This window comes from Blennius ocellaris (assembly GCF_963422515.1).
Source record: "Blennius ocellaris genome assembly, chromosome: 17".
Lineage (NCBI taxonomy): Eukaryota > Metazoa > Chordata > Actinopteri > Blenniiformes > Blenniidae > Blennius > Blennius ocellaris.
Genome location: NC_137666.1, coordinates 19,399,246 through 19,415,623, shown reverse-complemented (window position 1 = coordinate 19,415,623; position 16,378 = coordinate 19,399,246). Strand labels below are relative to the sequence as shown.

At 43.2% G+C, this 16,378-nt stretch overlaps 1 protein-coding gene across 1 annotated transcript; it reads right to left on the bottom strand.

The window, feature by feature from the left end:
* Positions 1 to 6,432: 6,432 nt before the first annotated feature.
* Positions 6,433 to 14,822, bottom strand: mtfr1l (mitochondrial fission regulator 1-like). The gene is given in 10 exon segments (XM_080513474.1): positions 6,433 to 7,403; positions 7,506 to 7,646; positions 7,722 to 8,103; positions 9,224 to 9,435; positions 10,129 to 10,142; positions 10,144 to 10,197; positions 10,199 to 10,240; positions 11,811 to 11,918; positions 13,170 to 13,286; positions 14,694 to 14,822. Coding segments are annotated over 8 exon segments (945 nt in total). The 5' UTR covers positions 13,185 to 13,286; positions 14,694 to 14,822; the 3' UTR covers positions 6,433 to 7,403; positions 7,506 to 7,528.
* Positions 14,823 to 16,378: the final 1,556 nt, after the last annotated feature.

Here is a 16,378-nt window from a genome sequence, read left to right as displayed (position 1 = left end):
TCTCATCAAAGTTTTATCAACAGGAATCAAATAAATACAGAAAAAAAGTATTTCCCAATTTCTTTTTTTTATTTTTACTCACTCAGTGTGAAACCTGGACCTGATGGACGAAGAGCTGAGATCCTGGTTAACATTCTTCCTTTTCAAAAATGTCTCCATCACTGTCACTGACACACTTTGATACAAGATGGGAGCAGCAGGTGGTGGAGATTAACCAGACTGACGTCTTTCAGTTTCCATTTCACCGGCAAAGTTCTGTGCTGCTATCTAGTGGTGAAGAGAAAAAAAAACATGATTACTCTTCAACACACTGGAGCAAATGATTTTTAGAAAAAAATTTGAAATTGGATAATTTCCCACGGCACACCTGACTACATCCCGCGGAACACCAGTGGTTGAAAAACACTGGTCTAGAATCTGCATGTTCCTCATTGTGACTCGATGAGGAAACAGCCGATCTGAGACAGTTAAGAATTAAGACAACTATTTATTAAACAAAGACATTGTCACCACATGGTCAGCTGTACAGGACGGCCGTGCTCTCCCCAACGCAAAGATGGGAAAAGCGTGATCCGACACAAACGCAGACTTTTGAATCAGAGATGGTGGACTTCAGTCTGTCCAGGTCCTCCCTATGACCCTTGACCACCCCGGCCGATCACAATGGACACCTGGTCTCTGAGGCAGGCGCCCATCTGCAGTCACTTCCTTGTTTACATATCAACAGGCCTGAGCATCAATGAAGGCACTTGGTAGAAAATGGAGGGGAAACTCATGGTAGAATTCAAAGCTATAGAAATTATTTAACACAGAGCCAATGCGTTGTATGACTACATGTATTAGGCACCTCAACCTCTTGCAACACCACCAGCCCACCCACCCCTCCCCTCAGAGTCAGTGAGAATGTCTCACTTGTTTGTGTGTGACTAAAGACCTCAGTGTGTCCAAAAAGACAAGTCATCCTGGAAGTTTTGAGAAACCTTGAACATTTTGTTTGGTCAGAGTTAAAAAGTTCAAGTTTGTCTTTAGAGACCACAAATACCATGGCACTCTGTGTGTGTGTGTGTGTGTGTGTGTGTGTGTGGTGTGTGTGTGTGTGTGTGTGTGAGTGTGTGAGTGTGTGTGTGTGATTAATGAGCTGAAGTTTACCTGCCAACAGATGTGAAAGCAGGTTAAGTTCTTCAGCAGATGATCACTCCGTTCCATTCAGGCCCCGTTCGAAGATTTACGGTCAAAAGTTCCAACAATTATTCTCCGTACGAGCTGACTCAGTCGATTCCCACAAATCTGACATATTGACCACGGAAACTAAGACGACGATATTGAGAAACACAAATCTGCTGCTTCCGCAGCGAACTGTCGCTCACTGCGCTGTTTAAATGCTGTTGTATTGGAGTTTATTCACGATGAATCCGTTTCATTTATGAACCACTTCAGTCGTTATTCAGTCATTCAGTCGATGCACAATGTCAACATCGATTCACGTCACCATTTCCTGCGCACTCTCGCCGCCGCCAACAAGACGAAAAGAGCGACGAGTATCACAGGTGCCACTTCATAATTCATTTATAAAGACATCAGACCTCACAGTGTTTAATTGTTACACCCCGACTGTTTACACTGTTTATTTGATGCCGCATACCTGAAAGACCTTAGAAATTAAATATTCAAATCATTTTTTCAGTTGTTTTTTTTTGTGAGTTGATATGAATGTACGTGATTGTGTGAGATGGGCAGGTGATGTCACGTCATATCAATCAAGGCTTGTGAATCGAATCGAATCAAAATGGTATCGTGACTCTGTGATATCGGCAAACATCATATTGCCATCGAAACGTGTCGACATCATACGGTGTCGTGATGAAGCCGGTGATTTGCACCTCCTCGGCAAACACCAGTGCAGTTCTTCCACTTGAGCCCATTGTGGGTCAAGAAACAGTCCAGCATTTGGATCGGCTCTGCAGCTGTGGCTCTGTCGCTGGCATATTGACAAAAAAAGTAGAACCTCACACTGGGAGTTTGTCATGTCAAAATGTACATAAGCAATAAACCAACAATCTTTGTTGCTGTCAGTTGCTTCATGGAATTGTAAGGCAAAACCTTCGTCATTAAGTTTATTTACCAGTTGTTCTTCAAGATCGTTACATCTGGCGACGGTGTCATTGGACAGACGGATCGCTTTTATTTCTGCAGCACTTTCATCGTCCAGCATGACAGAGACCATGTCCAATGTTACCGACAGTATCAGCTCCTCTGCTGTGGTGTGGGCTTTATTTTGCACTGCACACACACACACACACACACACACACACACACACACACACACACACACACACACACACACACACACACACACACACACACACACACACACACACACTGACCCAGCATGTGATCAAGTAAAAGGTAGATAGACTCTCCAAGATCCAAAGCTAATTAGCCCACATTATGATGAACCAGCCTGGAGTCTCTGTGGGGAACGAACAGAGTAATGACAGCGTGTGTTGTGTGTGTGTGTGTGTGGGTGTGTTCCATTTCCTCACACATGTACATGTGAAAGACTATGATGATGTGTGGTATGCTCTAGAAAACAGGGTGAAACACAAACTGCTGAAACAACAACATAACGTCTGCAGAACACATCAGAGCTCTGAAAGCTGCAAATGTGCTGCTACACTTGACTCTACATCTCCTTTGTAGTGACTGCAGAGACTTTGAAATTGTCATTTAATGTGCTGGTTTAATGTAGAAAATCATGTTACTGTCAAGATCAGTGTTTTTCAACCTTTTTTGAGCCAAGGCACACTTTTTTGTTTGAAAAAATCTGGAGGCACACCACCACCCGGAAATGTTAAAATGTGAAACACTGTAGCCTCTATTAACAATATAAATTCATTATCATCAAAGTTTTATCAACAGGAATCAAATAAATACAGAAAAAAAGTATTTTTATTTTTACTCACTCAGTGTGAAACCTGGACCTGATGGATGAAGAGCTGAGATCCTGGTTCACATTCTTCCTTTTCAAAAACTTCTCCATCACTGTCACTGACACACTTTGATACAAGATGGGAGCAGCAGGTGGTGGAGATTAACCAGACTGACGTCTGTCAGTTTCCATTTCACCGGCAAAGTTCTGTGCTGCCATCTATTGGCGAAGAGTATTTATACATGATTACTCTGCAACACACTGCTCTCACAGCTGACAGCAGCTGTGAGAGCAAATGATTTTTAGAAAAAAATTAGAAATTGGATGCTTTCCCACGGCACACCTGACTAGATCTCATGGAACACCAGTGTGCCGCGACACAGTGGTTGAAAAACCCTGGATTAGATAGAGCTGCTTGGGCTCGTTTAATCTCCCAACAGTTGGACAATATTTGGATCAGTGTGATTACTGTAAAGAGTTCGGATTAATAAAGTGATTCGGTGACCAAGACATTGTAAGAATATCACATTTATGTAACCTTGCCAGTGTTCTAGCAGTACAGTTCCCATCTACCAAAGAGCAGGCCTGAGTTAGATTTTTTTTAATGGAATTTTTTTTTTTTTACCTTTAATTGAATTTATTTATTTGATCTGCTATCTTCAGTCTCAACCTTTTCGGTTGCCTATGTCGTTGTTATAATGTTGTGACTAAAAAGTTGCTCACCCACCTTTCTTTGGCACCCAGTGGTGTTGAACTCTGCTGACACCCCCCACCCCCACCCCCACCGCCCCTCGCGGACCCCCAGCTGCTCCCCTCTGCGTCTCAGTGTGTCAGTCACAATAATGAGACAGAGGCTAAAAACAGCAGCACATCCTGCTGTCATACTCACACAGGTTCACTGATTATTACCTCTATTTTTACATGTGCTCTTTCCTCTTCCACCCTCACTCGACTTACATTCGAGAGAAAAAACAACAACACAGTGTGCGTCACAATATGACAACGATCGTCAGCATTTCATTATGTCAGGTATTTAGCTTTATTTTTTACTAGTATTATATATATTTTAAGGCTGTAAAACCCCTCACCGCACACTTTATACGCCTTTCTCGGACAGGAATGAACATTTTCCTCACATTTCCCTCTTGTTTAAACACTCCCGAAGTTCAAACCTTGGTAGATTTTAAAACATAAATACAGTATTATAGAATGAAAACAAAGATCGAAACCTGTTTTCAGGCTCAAGGGTTTGTATGAGAAATAAAAATATAAAACGTTTTCCGAAAAGTGTTTTTTTCTATTGGGTGAGAAGATTCTTAGAAACAGACAAACCACCTTTGATTGGATTTAACAGCTGTAATGAACAAAACATCAAAGGGCCCCGTTCTTGTCCAGCGCGCTGAAGTTTGTTGGCCGTTGCGTTCGTCCACCCTCCTCGTCTTTACCAACACTTCTGTCCTCTTCTTCCTCGCCTGGATTTATTTTACAAACATTTTGAATAACTTCACTGTCTTTCGAAACTGGATGTCACTCAGTAACGGAGGTTATTTACATGCTTTTGACTTTTCTGACTTCTGCCTTCACGCGGTGTATTTGATCGGCCGCAAACATTCACAGTTCATGCGAAGTGAAGAAGTGAAGACAAGACTGAATAAGCATTGAATAATTAATGATGATAAATAGCTGTAGTGCCTGATGCTGTTGCAGGTTTTTCCTTCCCAAATTCCATGAAGTTGATGAGTTAATAACTGTTTCATTCCGGGGGACGTCCAGTTTGTTACTCGTTCAACAGTGCCTGTTTGAAGATCTCTGCTACGGTAAAGGAAACGTGTCAATGTGACTTTGAACTGAAGGCCTGTATTAATAGATTTAATGGAGCCTGGTTTAGACTGAGGCTTCATTAGCGTCGCTCTCTGCAGACATCTCTAAAATAGATAGGAAGTCTGCGGTGGAGGTGCAGAGGGACCAATTAGGCCAAGGACTGTCACAGAATCATTAAACACGACGTGCGACGTTAAACTGTGCTTTGTGCCAAAAGATTGTCATCACATAAGGTTTCCTGTTTTAGCGAGGCGTGGGAGCCGTGGATCTGGTGGAGATTCTGGGACGCATCGTCAGTCGTGTACCTGTGAATCAGCGTGTTTCAGCCTTTCAAACACCAGACATCATCCAGAGGGCCAGCATTGCATCCTAGACCCAATCCTGAGAAGAACCTGGTTGGGTCATTGGTGCAGAGTCTGTAGTGGGGCGTGACCAGGACCAGGACCAGGACCAGGACCAGGACCAGGACCAGGACCAGGACCAGGACCAGGACTCCAGACCTTTCAGCAGCCTAATGGTGGAGGAAGACGCAAAACCTCTGCATTATCTTAGTTCTCCCATGGGACTGTGAACACATTAAATATCTTAATTCCAAGAATTCACAGGCGATATGGAGAATGTGAGTTCACAATATGGTTGCCAACCCTTATAATCAAAGACTGGAACTGTAAATTGCTGTTATAATGGAACCAAAGATGACAGGATAACTAAACAACAAAAACACTAGCAGCCTGATATAACCCCAATAACTATACAATCACACTACACTTCCTTCCCTCAGGAGAAGGAAGATTTTTATTTATTTTTTCTTAAAGAAAGATGTATTTTTTATTACTTGAAGCAAGACATGTGTCGATTTAAGAAAGCTATTAATTGTCTTACGTTTTTTTTGCAATAAAAAAATAATTTGTTTTCACAAAAAGACACATCTACTTAAATTCAAGTTCAAGTCAAACAGTTTTAAAATGGTTTCACATATTCACCACGTCTGGAAGTCTATCTTATTTATTTTTCAGGCAGTTGGCGACCTTATCACTTCCTGGACCGGATGATCCGGCTGCACGGAAAATTAATTCATTCCTTCAAACAAAAAACTGTTTTAAACAGTTAAAATGACCCAGCAGCTCGTTTTGTCCTACTGTACTGCCCCCGTGTGGTCACGTGTGTTAATGCACAATCAGGAGAATAATTGTATCTTTCAAGTTTTGTAGTAGTTAGTATGAATAAACACTCTGGGAAGTGACATTTTAATGTCATGAAATCTTAAACCTGTGGACTTGTAAAGGAACGTTCATGGATCTTTTTGTACAGTGACTATTTGAGGTTACAAAAAACAAATGTAGAAAAATGTATATATTTACTCATTAGCTGATGTGAAGGCAACTTCTACAATAAATTGAGGGGCAAAGTGTGAAATGACATTTCATGATTTATGTAAAAATAAGTTACTCGCCTGATTTCTGTGAGGTTTTTCAGCCCCGTTGATCTTATTCAGTATTCCAGTGCTTTACAAGTTGCCTTTCATATTTGAGCGTTAGTCAGGTGGCCTGGAGGAACTTCACACATCAGTATTTATTAAGTGAGTCAGACACATAATGTCACTCACCACTAAGTGGTTTTAAAAAAACCAAACAAAAAACAAAGCCTTTTCTTGAAAACATTCTTTATTTACAAATCCACACATGACAAGAGGTGTTGGTGGGAAACTCAATGCGACACACAATGATTAAATAAGTTCAATAACAGGAACTCAAAGAAAGAAAGAAAGTGTTTTCGTCTTCATTCTCCAGGCGTAGCGAAGCGGGCGGCGTGTTGCTGTGAGTGCGACTCGTCCAGTCCACAGATGAAACCCCTCTGCTGGGTCCACGGCTCAACAAGCAGGGCTCATGTGGGCTCAAGGCAGCAACAACATCACACAGTTTGCTACCAGGGAGACAAAGGCGAGGCCACGAGGAGGCGGAGGGACCCGACAAAACACAGGCGTGGCACTAACAAGGGGGGGGGGGGGGGGGGGGGCGTGGAATGGTCAACAGTTCCACAGTAAGGCTTCCACAAATAAATTCTCACTCGGCAGAATGCAAAGTCTCCTACACATCTTTAACTCACATCTGTAACACGTGACCAACGAAGTTTCTGCTTCACGCCGACCAATTCTTTCAAAAACAAACAAAAAAACTCTTTACTTTTAGAATTCCAACCCTTTTTTTTGAGAAAATCAAAGCATTTACAGAGGCCCTACTCGTCTTCTGCACATACACACACACACGCACACACACACACGCACACCTTCGGTACATTAAATCATTTCAAGTATCTCAAAGAGCTTCTTTACACAACTCAAAATGGGTTTTCTTGCACGTCTCAACATTAAAAACAACTGGGAAGGACGTAGGGGGACGAAACCGTCCGGACAATGATGATGTGACGGACACGTCTGCCTGGTCTGTTGCTCGTCAGTGCAGACGCCAGGGGACAGGTGTGTGATTCAATGTAAATGTCAAAAAAAAAAAAACCACGAGGCTTTGCGAGGCTTGGTGCTGAAGCTCACGTTCGGGGGTTCAGACACGGTGGACAGAGCGTTTCTGTCGTAACTCTGGTGGACAGCTGGAGCTTCACTTCTCAGGACAGAGGTTGTGGATCCACAGGCAAAGGCCTGGAAAATAAAAAAATAAATAAAACCACAAGGAGGAGAAGAACGTCTAAGAAACACAAGTAGCGTGTGGAGAAGCGGCAGCTCCTCGTCCTCCGGACTCACGTGTAGCAGCGAGGACTGACGAGCTACTTCCTGTTCAGTCCCGCAGTGTCTTCTTCCTTCAGGACAAACTTCTTCTTCAGGGCTTCTGAGATCAGCGTGGCCGAGTCTTCCTCTCGCAGCGACGTGCAGCCTCGGTTGTACCTGAGACACACACAGCGTTAGCAACACACACACACACACACAAATATACACACACACACGCGCACACACACACACCGGTTTTTGCTCATCTTCATGCGGTTCATGTCTTTCAGGATGTCCATCACGTCGGCGAAGCTGGTGGACTTGGACAGCGAGACGGTGTCCTCCTCCGCCTCCCTGAAGTCCATGCTGGGCCGGTCCAGATCGAAGGTGGCCGACGCCGTCATGGAGACGGGGGGCAGGGGGTCTGGGATCAGCTCCGACACGATGGACACGGCGTCTTTTTCGTCGTCGTCGTCCTCCTCCTCCTCCTCTTCCTCCTCCGTCACGTCGCTGATGACGAAGGAGGCGGCCGCCGTGCCGCTGGGCTGGAAGGAGGCCGTCTCGAACGGCGCCATGGAGAAGCTCATGCTGGTGTCGTCGGGGGACAGCAGGTCCGGGGTCAGCGGGTTGGAACCTGACGGAGGAGGAGGAGGATGAAGGTGAACGGTGGTCTTCTTCGGTTTACATTCGCCGCGCCAGTGTGCACGGAGGAGGACGAGGGAGATGAACTCAATTTCAGGATAAAACCAGAACAGCTGAACTGATACTGGTTTCACATGGATGGAATCACATCTCACCTGAAAACCAAAAGCGATTCAGCTCCATGATTGTAGAAGAAACCAGAAACTCAACTTTCCCTACTGAGGAGCAGATTCACTTCTTAACGGGATAAATCACCCCGGGGCTCTGATGTTTAACTCTGGAGCCGAGGAGAACCACACCGACGTCTAAACATTGACCAGCAGCTCCTCCGCAGTGGCAGGAGATTCACACCTCGGTGGAGCTGTGTCCTCCTCCACCCTAAACTCCCTGAAAATAGTCCCAATGGTTGGAGCTGCGTTAGAGCTGGAAACATTGTGTTGCTGCTGCGTTGCTAAAGAATTTCTCCAGGGATTAATAAAGTGATTGTGAGGTTTTAAATACAGAACTAGTTTATTATGAGATGATGACGTCACGCAGACCCACATTGTCCACATGGAACTAAAATACTTTGTACTGCTTCCTTTTCTCACCTTCTAACCTCAAGTTGTCTGTAGAGAGAAAACATGTAAACATTCCTACATTTATTACTTTACTGGAGAGAAGAGTTTATTACTGCTTCATATAAAAAATGTTTTTTCATCAAACTGTGTAACCTCCTCATCCTCCTCCTCCTCCTCCCCCTCCCCCTTCTCTTCCTCCCCCTCCTCTTCCTCCCCCTCCTCTTCCTCCCCCTTCTCCTCCTCCTTCCCTTCCTCCCCCTCCTCTTCCCCTCCTCCTTCTCTTCCTCCCCCTCCTCATCCTCCTCCCCACCTCCTTCTCTTCCTCCCCCTCCTCCTCCTCCCCTCCTCCTTCTCTTCCTCCCCCTTCTCTTCCTCCTCCTCCTTCTCTTCCTCCCCCTTCTCTTCCCCCTCCTCCTTCTCTTCCTCCTCCCCCTCCCCCTCCCCCGCCTCCTCCCCCTCCTCCTCCTCCTCCTCCTCCTCCTCCTCCTCCTCCTCCTCCTCCTCCTCCCTCCCCCTCCCCCTCCCCCTCCCCCCTCCTCCTCCTCCTCCTACCTGTGTCACTGGCCACGATCTTAGCGATCTGAGAGCGCAGCCTGCTGAGCTCGTCCTGCAGGGCGGTGGTCCGGTTCAGGGCCGTCACCCCGGGCTTCTTCAGCCCCTCCATTCTCTTGCCCTCACGACGGAAGTTTGGCACAGAGGAGTTCCTGTGCAGCACGAGCAGGGGTGTCGGCCGCCATTCATGTTTCAGAGGGCGCGAGTCACTCCTGAGAAAAAAAACACAATCAAGAGAGGCTGAAAAAAAATGCAAACCGTTGCTGTACCAATCCAGTTTGTACAGTTCCCTCACATCTTGAAATATCTAGAATTACACTGTTCTGTAGCATTGCTCCACACAGAATAGAAAAAAATTGAAGTTAAAATATCAACATGACAGATGGTGCCGTCAACCGATATTAACGTTTCACTAATTAATTGCACAGTTTCCTGTGGTTAATTGCGATTAATCACATTGTTTTTCTCCTGAAGACTGAAGCTTGTAATGATATTTAACCAGGGAAAAAAACACGGAATTAATGCCGAGTCAACACACAGAGACTACATTTATATTAAAACTTTTTTTATAACATGTTTTTAGCTTTGCACAAAACTTTCTCTCAAAGATTAGCAAAAATAAATATAAATATAAATTAATTAATTCACATCTAGCATAGGTCTGGGTTTTGTAGCGTGCAGGTCGTCCACCTTGAGAATCGGAGCATTTCTCCAAACAAAGTTGTTTGTTAAACGTTAATTTGACTGTTATTTCTGTCCGTTCTGTCAGATCAGGTGCAGTTTTATACAGTTTTTTCTGTTTTGTTGCTCCAACATGTGGAGGTGACGGTTAAAGGTCACCGTCCTGAGGAAAGTGTGGGTCTGGTGTGACGGAGCTCCTCGTCCTGCTGGTGTTTCAGACGCACCTCACTCTGGCATAACGTCTCCTCCTCGTCTGCGACGATCCAGGCGATGTCTGCCAGGCTAGGGACCATGTGGGCCGTCCATCGGCCGGAGGGACGGCAGCCCTGGGAGCTCCTGGGACACCGGGACAGGAAGAAATAAGTCGAGGCCAACCGTGACCACTTCACAGAAATATGGGTAACAGGGTTTGTGCCGCGAAAAGTGGCAGAAGAGACGAGTGTCCCAGAACAGTGTTTTTCAACCTTTTTGAGCCAAGTGACAACTTTTTTCTTTGGAAAAATCTGGAGGCACACCACCACCCGAAAATGTTAAAATGTGAAACACTGTAGCCTCTATTACCAATATAAAGTCATTCTCATCAATGTTTTATCAACAGGAATCAAATAAATACAGAAAAAAAGCATTTCCCATTTTATTTTTTATTTTTACTCTCTCAGTGTGAAACCTGGACCTGATGGATGAAGAGCTGAGATCCTGGTTCACATTCTTCCTTTTCAAAAACTTCTCCATCACTGTCACTGACACACTTTGATACAAGATGGGAGCAGCAGGTGGTGGTGATTAACCAGACTGACGTCTGTTAAGTTTCCATTTCACCGGCAAAGTTCTGTGCTGCTATCTAGTGGTGAAGAGTATTGTAGCATCACGGAGTTGGTCGCTGCAGGGCATGATGGGAGTTCAGGTTATGTGTTGCCGCTTGTGTTGCGTTTTTGTTCCTCGGTTCAGATCGTTAATTGTTTGGTCTAGTTGGTTTGGTTTGTTGGATGTTGGTGTGCAACCATGAGTGAGAAATGTGTTGTGTGGAGTGTCGTCCTGTTATGAAGGTCCGGTTGCGTATGATCATGTCAAAATAAAAGCCTCTGGTGATCAGCTGGCAGAAAAGAATCTCGACTGAGAACAAATGTTTTTTGAAAAAATTTGAAATTGGATAATTCCCCACGGCACACCTGACTATATCTTGCGGCACAGTGGTTGAAAACACTGTTCTAGAAGAAGAGGGAAGGGTTTGTGTCTGGGGGGGGGGGGCAGTTCTCTTTTTGAGAGTCTTTACATAGTGAGGATCATTTCATTAAACACTGGTGGCCTAAACACGACTGTGACGAGAACTAAGATCTTCTCACGTGTCAAGAGTCTCAATGCAGATGTAATGTTTATTCAAGAAACACATTTATGTAACTCGGATCAGAAAAAAAATTGAACAGACCAGGGATTGGGCAGATTTCCACTCTGAATTGAACCCAAAAACGACTTATCGACACTAAGAAAACCTTTTCTCGCACGTGCACCGCTCCTTCTCACGCATCGACTGCTTTGTTGTGGACAAAGCATTTATTCCAACTAGAACGTCAATACACTTCTTGAAGAAAAAGGGCTTCAACACATAATGAATCTATATGTGAATAATCAGTTCACGAGCTTTGATCACCGATGCAAATATATGCAATGTAAACATCACGAAACCTATCTTGTCTGTATTTTTCATTTGAACATGGAGCTCCTGGTTATTTCTCTTCTGTTTTTCTTTTTCTTTATTTGTCCTTTGTTTCATGTCATGATTAAAGAGAACAGGAGGGTAGATATAGGTTATGGGAGAAAATGCTGCACTATATGTCTGTACTTTTGTATTCTATTCCTTTGTCGCCACCCGACAACAGAAAACAATTGAAACAAGAAATCGAGATACCTGGAAACATGCCCTCTGTGGAGGTTTGAGTGGAAGAGTGGAGCCGATTCTTCTCACAACACTGCGGGTGGATCCATGAGGCTTATTCTGCCAGATCGGTATAACTTCCTGAAAAAAATATAGACACACAGCTTTAGGGTCTCCCAAACAATCATTTCAGGAGAACTGGGAGTAACAACATTGATTGTAATAACCCCACCTGATGAGGTAGCAAACACTTCAATTAAATATATTTAACTGCTGTATATGACGACAGAAAGTGTGTTAATCTAATCTCATGATCAAACAGCTGCAGATTAAACATTAAATTAAACTGTTTATAGAATCAATTCAAGAATTCAGAAATGAGACCACGACCAGCTTTTTACTGTGAAGGATGATAAAGAGTTCAGTATCATGGTTATGAAGTTCTTCATGAAAAAAAAAAAAACACACAGAAGAAAAGCGATTCAAACAGTAATGACGAGGGGTCTCATGTATAAAACACTGGGGAGGATTCTACAAAACGTGCTGCACAAGAGTCAAAGCTCATGACCTGAAGAAGTTACAAGGAAACATCCCACCAGCAGCAGCCGTGAATATAATCCTGATTGTACATTAGTAGATACATTATATATGATGTATCTAGTATTTTGTCATTTGAAATAAGTCCCAAGTATTATATGAATTATTTGATATTTTCTTTGTAATCTTCATTTGACTTTTCATGTTTCACTGTCCATGTGAAGGCTCCCTCAATAGCCGGGCGCGGTTTACTTTTTCAGATTCAGATACAGAATTCAGATTCAAAATGACTTTATTAATCCCTTGGGATGACTCCCTCAGGGAAATTCAAGTTCCAGCAGCTTTAACAGGACAGGAACAGCACACAGAGAGCAAAGAATAAAGAATAAATAAAATAGGATAAGGCTAAAAAAAGTAATTTTTATGTTGCACTTTATCAGACTGTTGTTATCTTTTAGTAAGTTGACATTATTTGCACATACTGGCAAAATTGCATAAATCCTATAAACGATAATACGCTCAGAAAGGTCCTTTGACCTAAATTGTCTTTTATTTATTTCTAATGGGGCTGTTTTACATCGGGAAATGGTTTTGGTTGCAGATTTCATCTTTTCATTAAAAATCTACAGTTCTTAGCCGAGTATTTTGTTAATACTTGCAGTTTTATCATCACCCCCAAAACAAATATTGACATTTTTGGAGGTCAGTGTGTAGGACTGTCTGCTCCAGCCTCATGGATGTTCAATCAATGTCTGTGGCGGCTGAATAGAAGTCAAAGGATTTTGACAGGAGACGATAAGTGAGCAGCGCAGCATCAGCACCATACCAACATGGCAGTAAAACATTCAAACCTACTGTTTCTGTGTCCATGGCGACCGTGGGCAAAGTTTCATGCACAGCGTCTGGTGTTGGCGGAGTCTGGAGATGGAGCGCTTCAGTAAACAGATGTCATGTTGGAGCTGCCACCAACCCCTGCGATGGAAATCACCGATTAGTTAAGAGCATGAGTCTCAAAATCAAAATCGCAGCCCCCCACCTTGATGTGAAAGTATAATATTAGTGCGGTGTTGGCGTGTGACGCCACCCGGAGCTCAAAAGGAAAGAGAAATCCTCCTGGCCACAGCAACCACCTTAAGTTTGACAATGTGACATTTGATTTTGTGAAATGCATCGATCAAATGAGTTACCTGGCTTTTATTTTACTTTGACAAGCAACAGGAACACCATGGCAGGAGCACACGACACACTCAGTGAACACAGCTCCTTGAACAAGCTACATTACGTAGCGCCACGGAGCTGATCGCCGCATTGCATTATAGGAGTTTCTGTTAGTCTTGTTTTAGATGTAATTATTGGGGGTTGTGTTGTGTTTTTGTTGCTTAGTTCAAGTAGCCAGTTAGTTCATCTAGTTTAGTTTGGTTTATTAGTTGTGGATGGGCAACCAGGAGTGAGAAGGTTTGTGTGGGGCGTCATCCTGCCATGATGTTCCACCTGTTTTAGTGTCAAATTCAAATCACACAAACATAGACATTCAAAAAACTATTTCACACATAGTGCCAAACACCCTCCTGACAGGAGAAAGAGGAATTGGGGCCAATGATGGGATTATATTTAGGAAAATACCTAGAGATTCGATTAGGATGAACTACTCATAAATTTGATAATTGAATGAATTAGAGCAAAATGTCAGTATTTGATGTCGCATATTAAAAAGGTATTCAAGGTCTGCCCTTCTTTTTTTTCAGGATTCGTTTTCTGATTCAACACTTTAGGCCTTTTTGAAGTCAGGAAAAAAAATCAACTAATGATTCCAAGCTGTATGTATTTTATGCAAGGCTGAGGTTGTCTGCTTCATGACTCAATTCTTTACTTTTTCTACATTCACTGAGTGATACAACTAAACGAGGCTTAAAGGGTCTTTTGTGATGTTTATTTACAGATGTACAGACTGTGACGAGCTTCGTGTGTGTTTATCATCGTGTCATTAACGGAGGTGTGAATCAGAATGCAAGACACCCTTCACGATCTGAATCAAAAGAAGATATAAGACATCTTCCACCGTCTGGCTCAACTTTAATGAGATTTGCAGTTAAAGAATCAAAACTGACACGAATGCATCTCGTACAAAAAAACATGTTCTATGGTAAAATTCCAGTTACTACTCAGAGGCAGCCCGCTCCTTCCGTTGGTTTGGATTCTGGTGGAAACAGATAATGACCTCCCTAAATAACCATTAATACAATGTTATTTTTCTGAGTTTTGGGGGACTTTAACCTTCGCTCATCAGTTAGCATTAGCTGCTGCGGGCTGACCCTCACATAAACCTCACGTTTGACCACCTTCACGGACTCCAGACGGCGGCTGAATGTAACAACTTACAGGAGATGGAATCTAGATGAATCAGAGCAGTACTGCGTGCTGAAGTTTCTCCTTTAACGGACTTTTAGCTCCTTTTGTCCAGGTTTAGGCCGGAAATCTGCTCCTCCTTGCTGGATACTGCCGTCTGCCGTCTGACCACAGCGCCCACTGCAGGCAGGGCGGCGCACTGCAACATCCAGGCTCATACGCAAAGAACCAGGTTGTTGGATTTACATATCAGAAATATATTTGATTACAGTTACTCTAGCAGAAAAAAACTATGTTAATTTACTTCCCATAAAAGTAACCGTAACCCTGCCCAGAGAATAAATGATACACAAAAACAAGACCATCGCCACTCATTTCCACAAATTATGTATTATTATGGCAACTCCTTTAAAGGAATCACACGCTAACACGTCCCTGAAATGACGCTTAACTAACAATAGAAATAATTAAATGATAATATTATGAGCTCACTGAGTCACAGACATGGTTTGTTTTATGCCCTGGACAAACACTTGCACCTCCACCTGCACAAGATTTTCCTTGTGTCCAATATGTATTTCAGCTCTTCAACAAAAAGTAAATTGCAGGAGTGCTTCTTGGGCGTAGAAAAAAGTGTTCCACTGGTGTTCACCCATAAAGTGGTGAAACAATGATCAGAACGCTGTTGTTTCAATTATTTGGAAATGTATTATTCAAAGTGTTTTTCCCTACACTGCACAAAGGGCGAGGTACCTTGGCCTGCTGTGAGTTAAGACTTAGAATGCAATCAGTGAATCAGTCATAATGGTGGCGACCCCAGGTATTGTGCATTAACCCCTATGCAATATATAACAATGATCCACCGAGGAGCAGCGAAACAGTGGCGAAGCAGGATGCAGTTATATACTTTACCTTTCCGTAGCAAAGTTAAGCAAGGGGAACTTCACCGGCAAACTCCATATGGTCCTCCGTCCGTCAAGTTGTGGCTGCACTTGTCACGGCTTGGATGTGGCCGCTGGCGTGTCTGCGGGCGTCCTGCGGCGACTCAAATGTTTTCGTGGCACCACCGTGCGTGAAGATCAGACAGGCCGTGAACAGGAATCCATGCCGTATTCCAGCTTCTTTCAGTTCTTTTCATAACGTCGTCCAGAACGACACTGGATTCACTGCAAAACTTCCAATAAAGCAAATGTGGGAACTGTAGGTAAAATATTCTGCTTTATATGCCTTTATATTATTTTTTGAAGCACCAGGCTGGTTAGTTTGCAACAGCTGATCCAATGTTGTTTTGTTTATTGTGAGGTATTGTTCATATCTGCTAAGTTGTGCTGATAGACTGTAGGTCAAATGTAGACTTTGCAGACTCTGAAGTGTGTGTATGGGCTTGATAATTGTGAGGTGATCTTTTTATTTATTTATATGATTAAGGATAATTTCCTGTCTGCTACTAATTATGATCATTAAATTATTCGATCTCAGTTTTGGCTTGTACAGTTAGATAAGGTCAGAGTCACTCAGGCTGGTCTGAACAGTCACTTCTCTCTTTGTAAAGAAAATATTCATTAGAGCTGATGAACATAATTCACATTCTGGTTCAGCTTTTAATTTTTACAGTTGGGGTGTTTTGCTGATTAAATGAAATGACATTAGGAAAATAATCTAATGGTAATTGGGGAGTTAATTTGTGTACTTTATTATTATGGATGATGCTCCACACC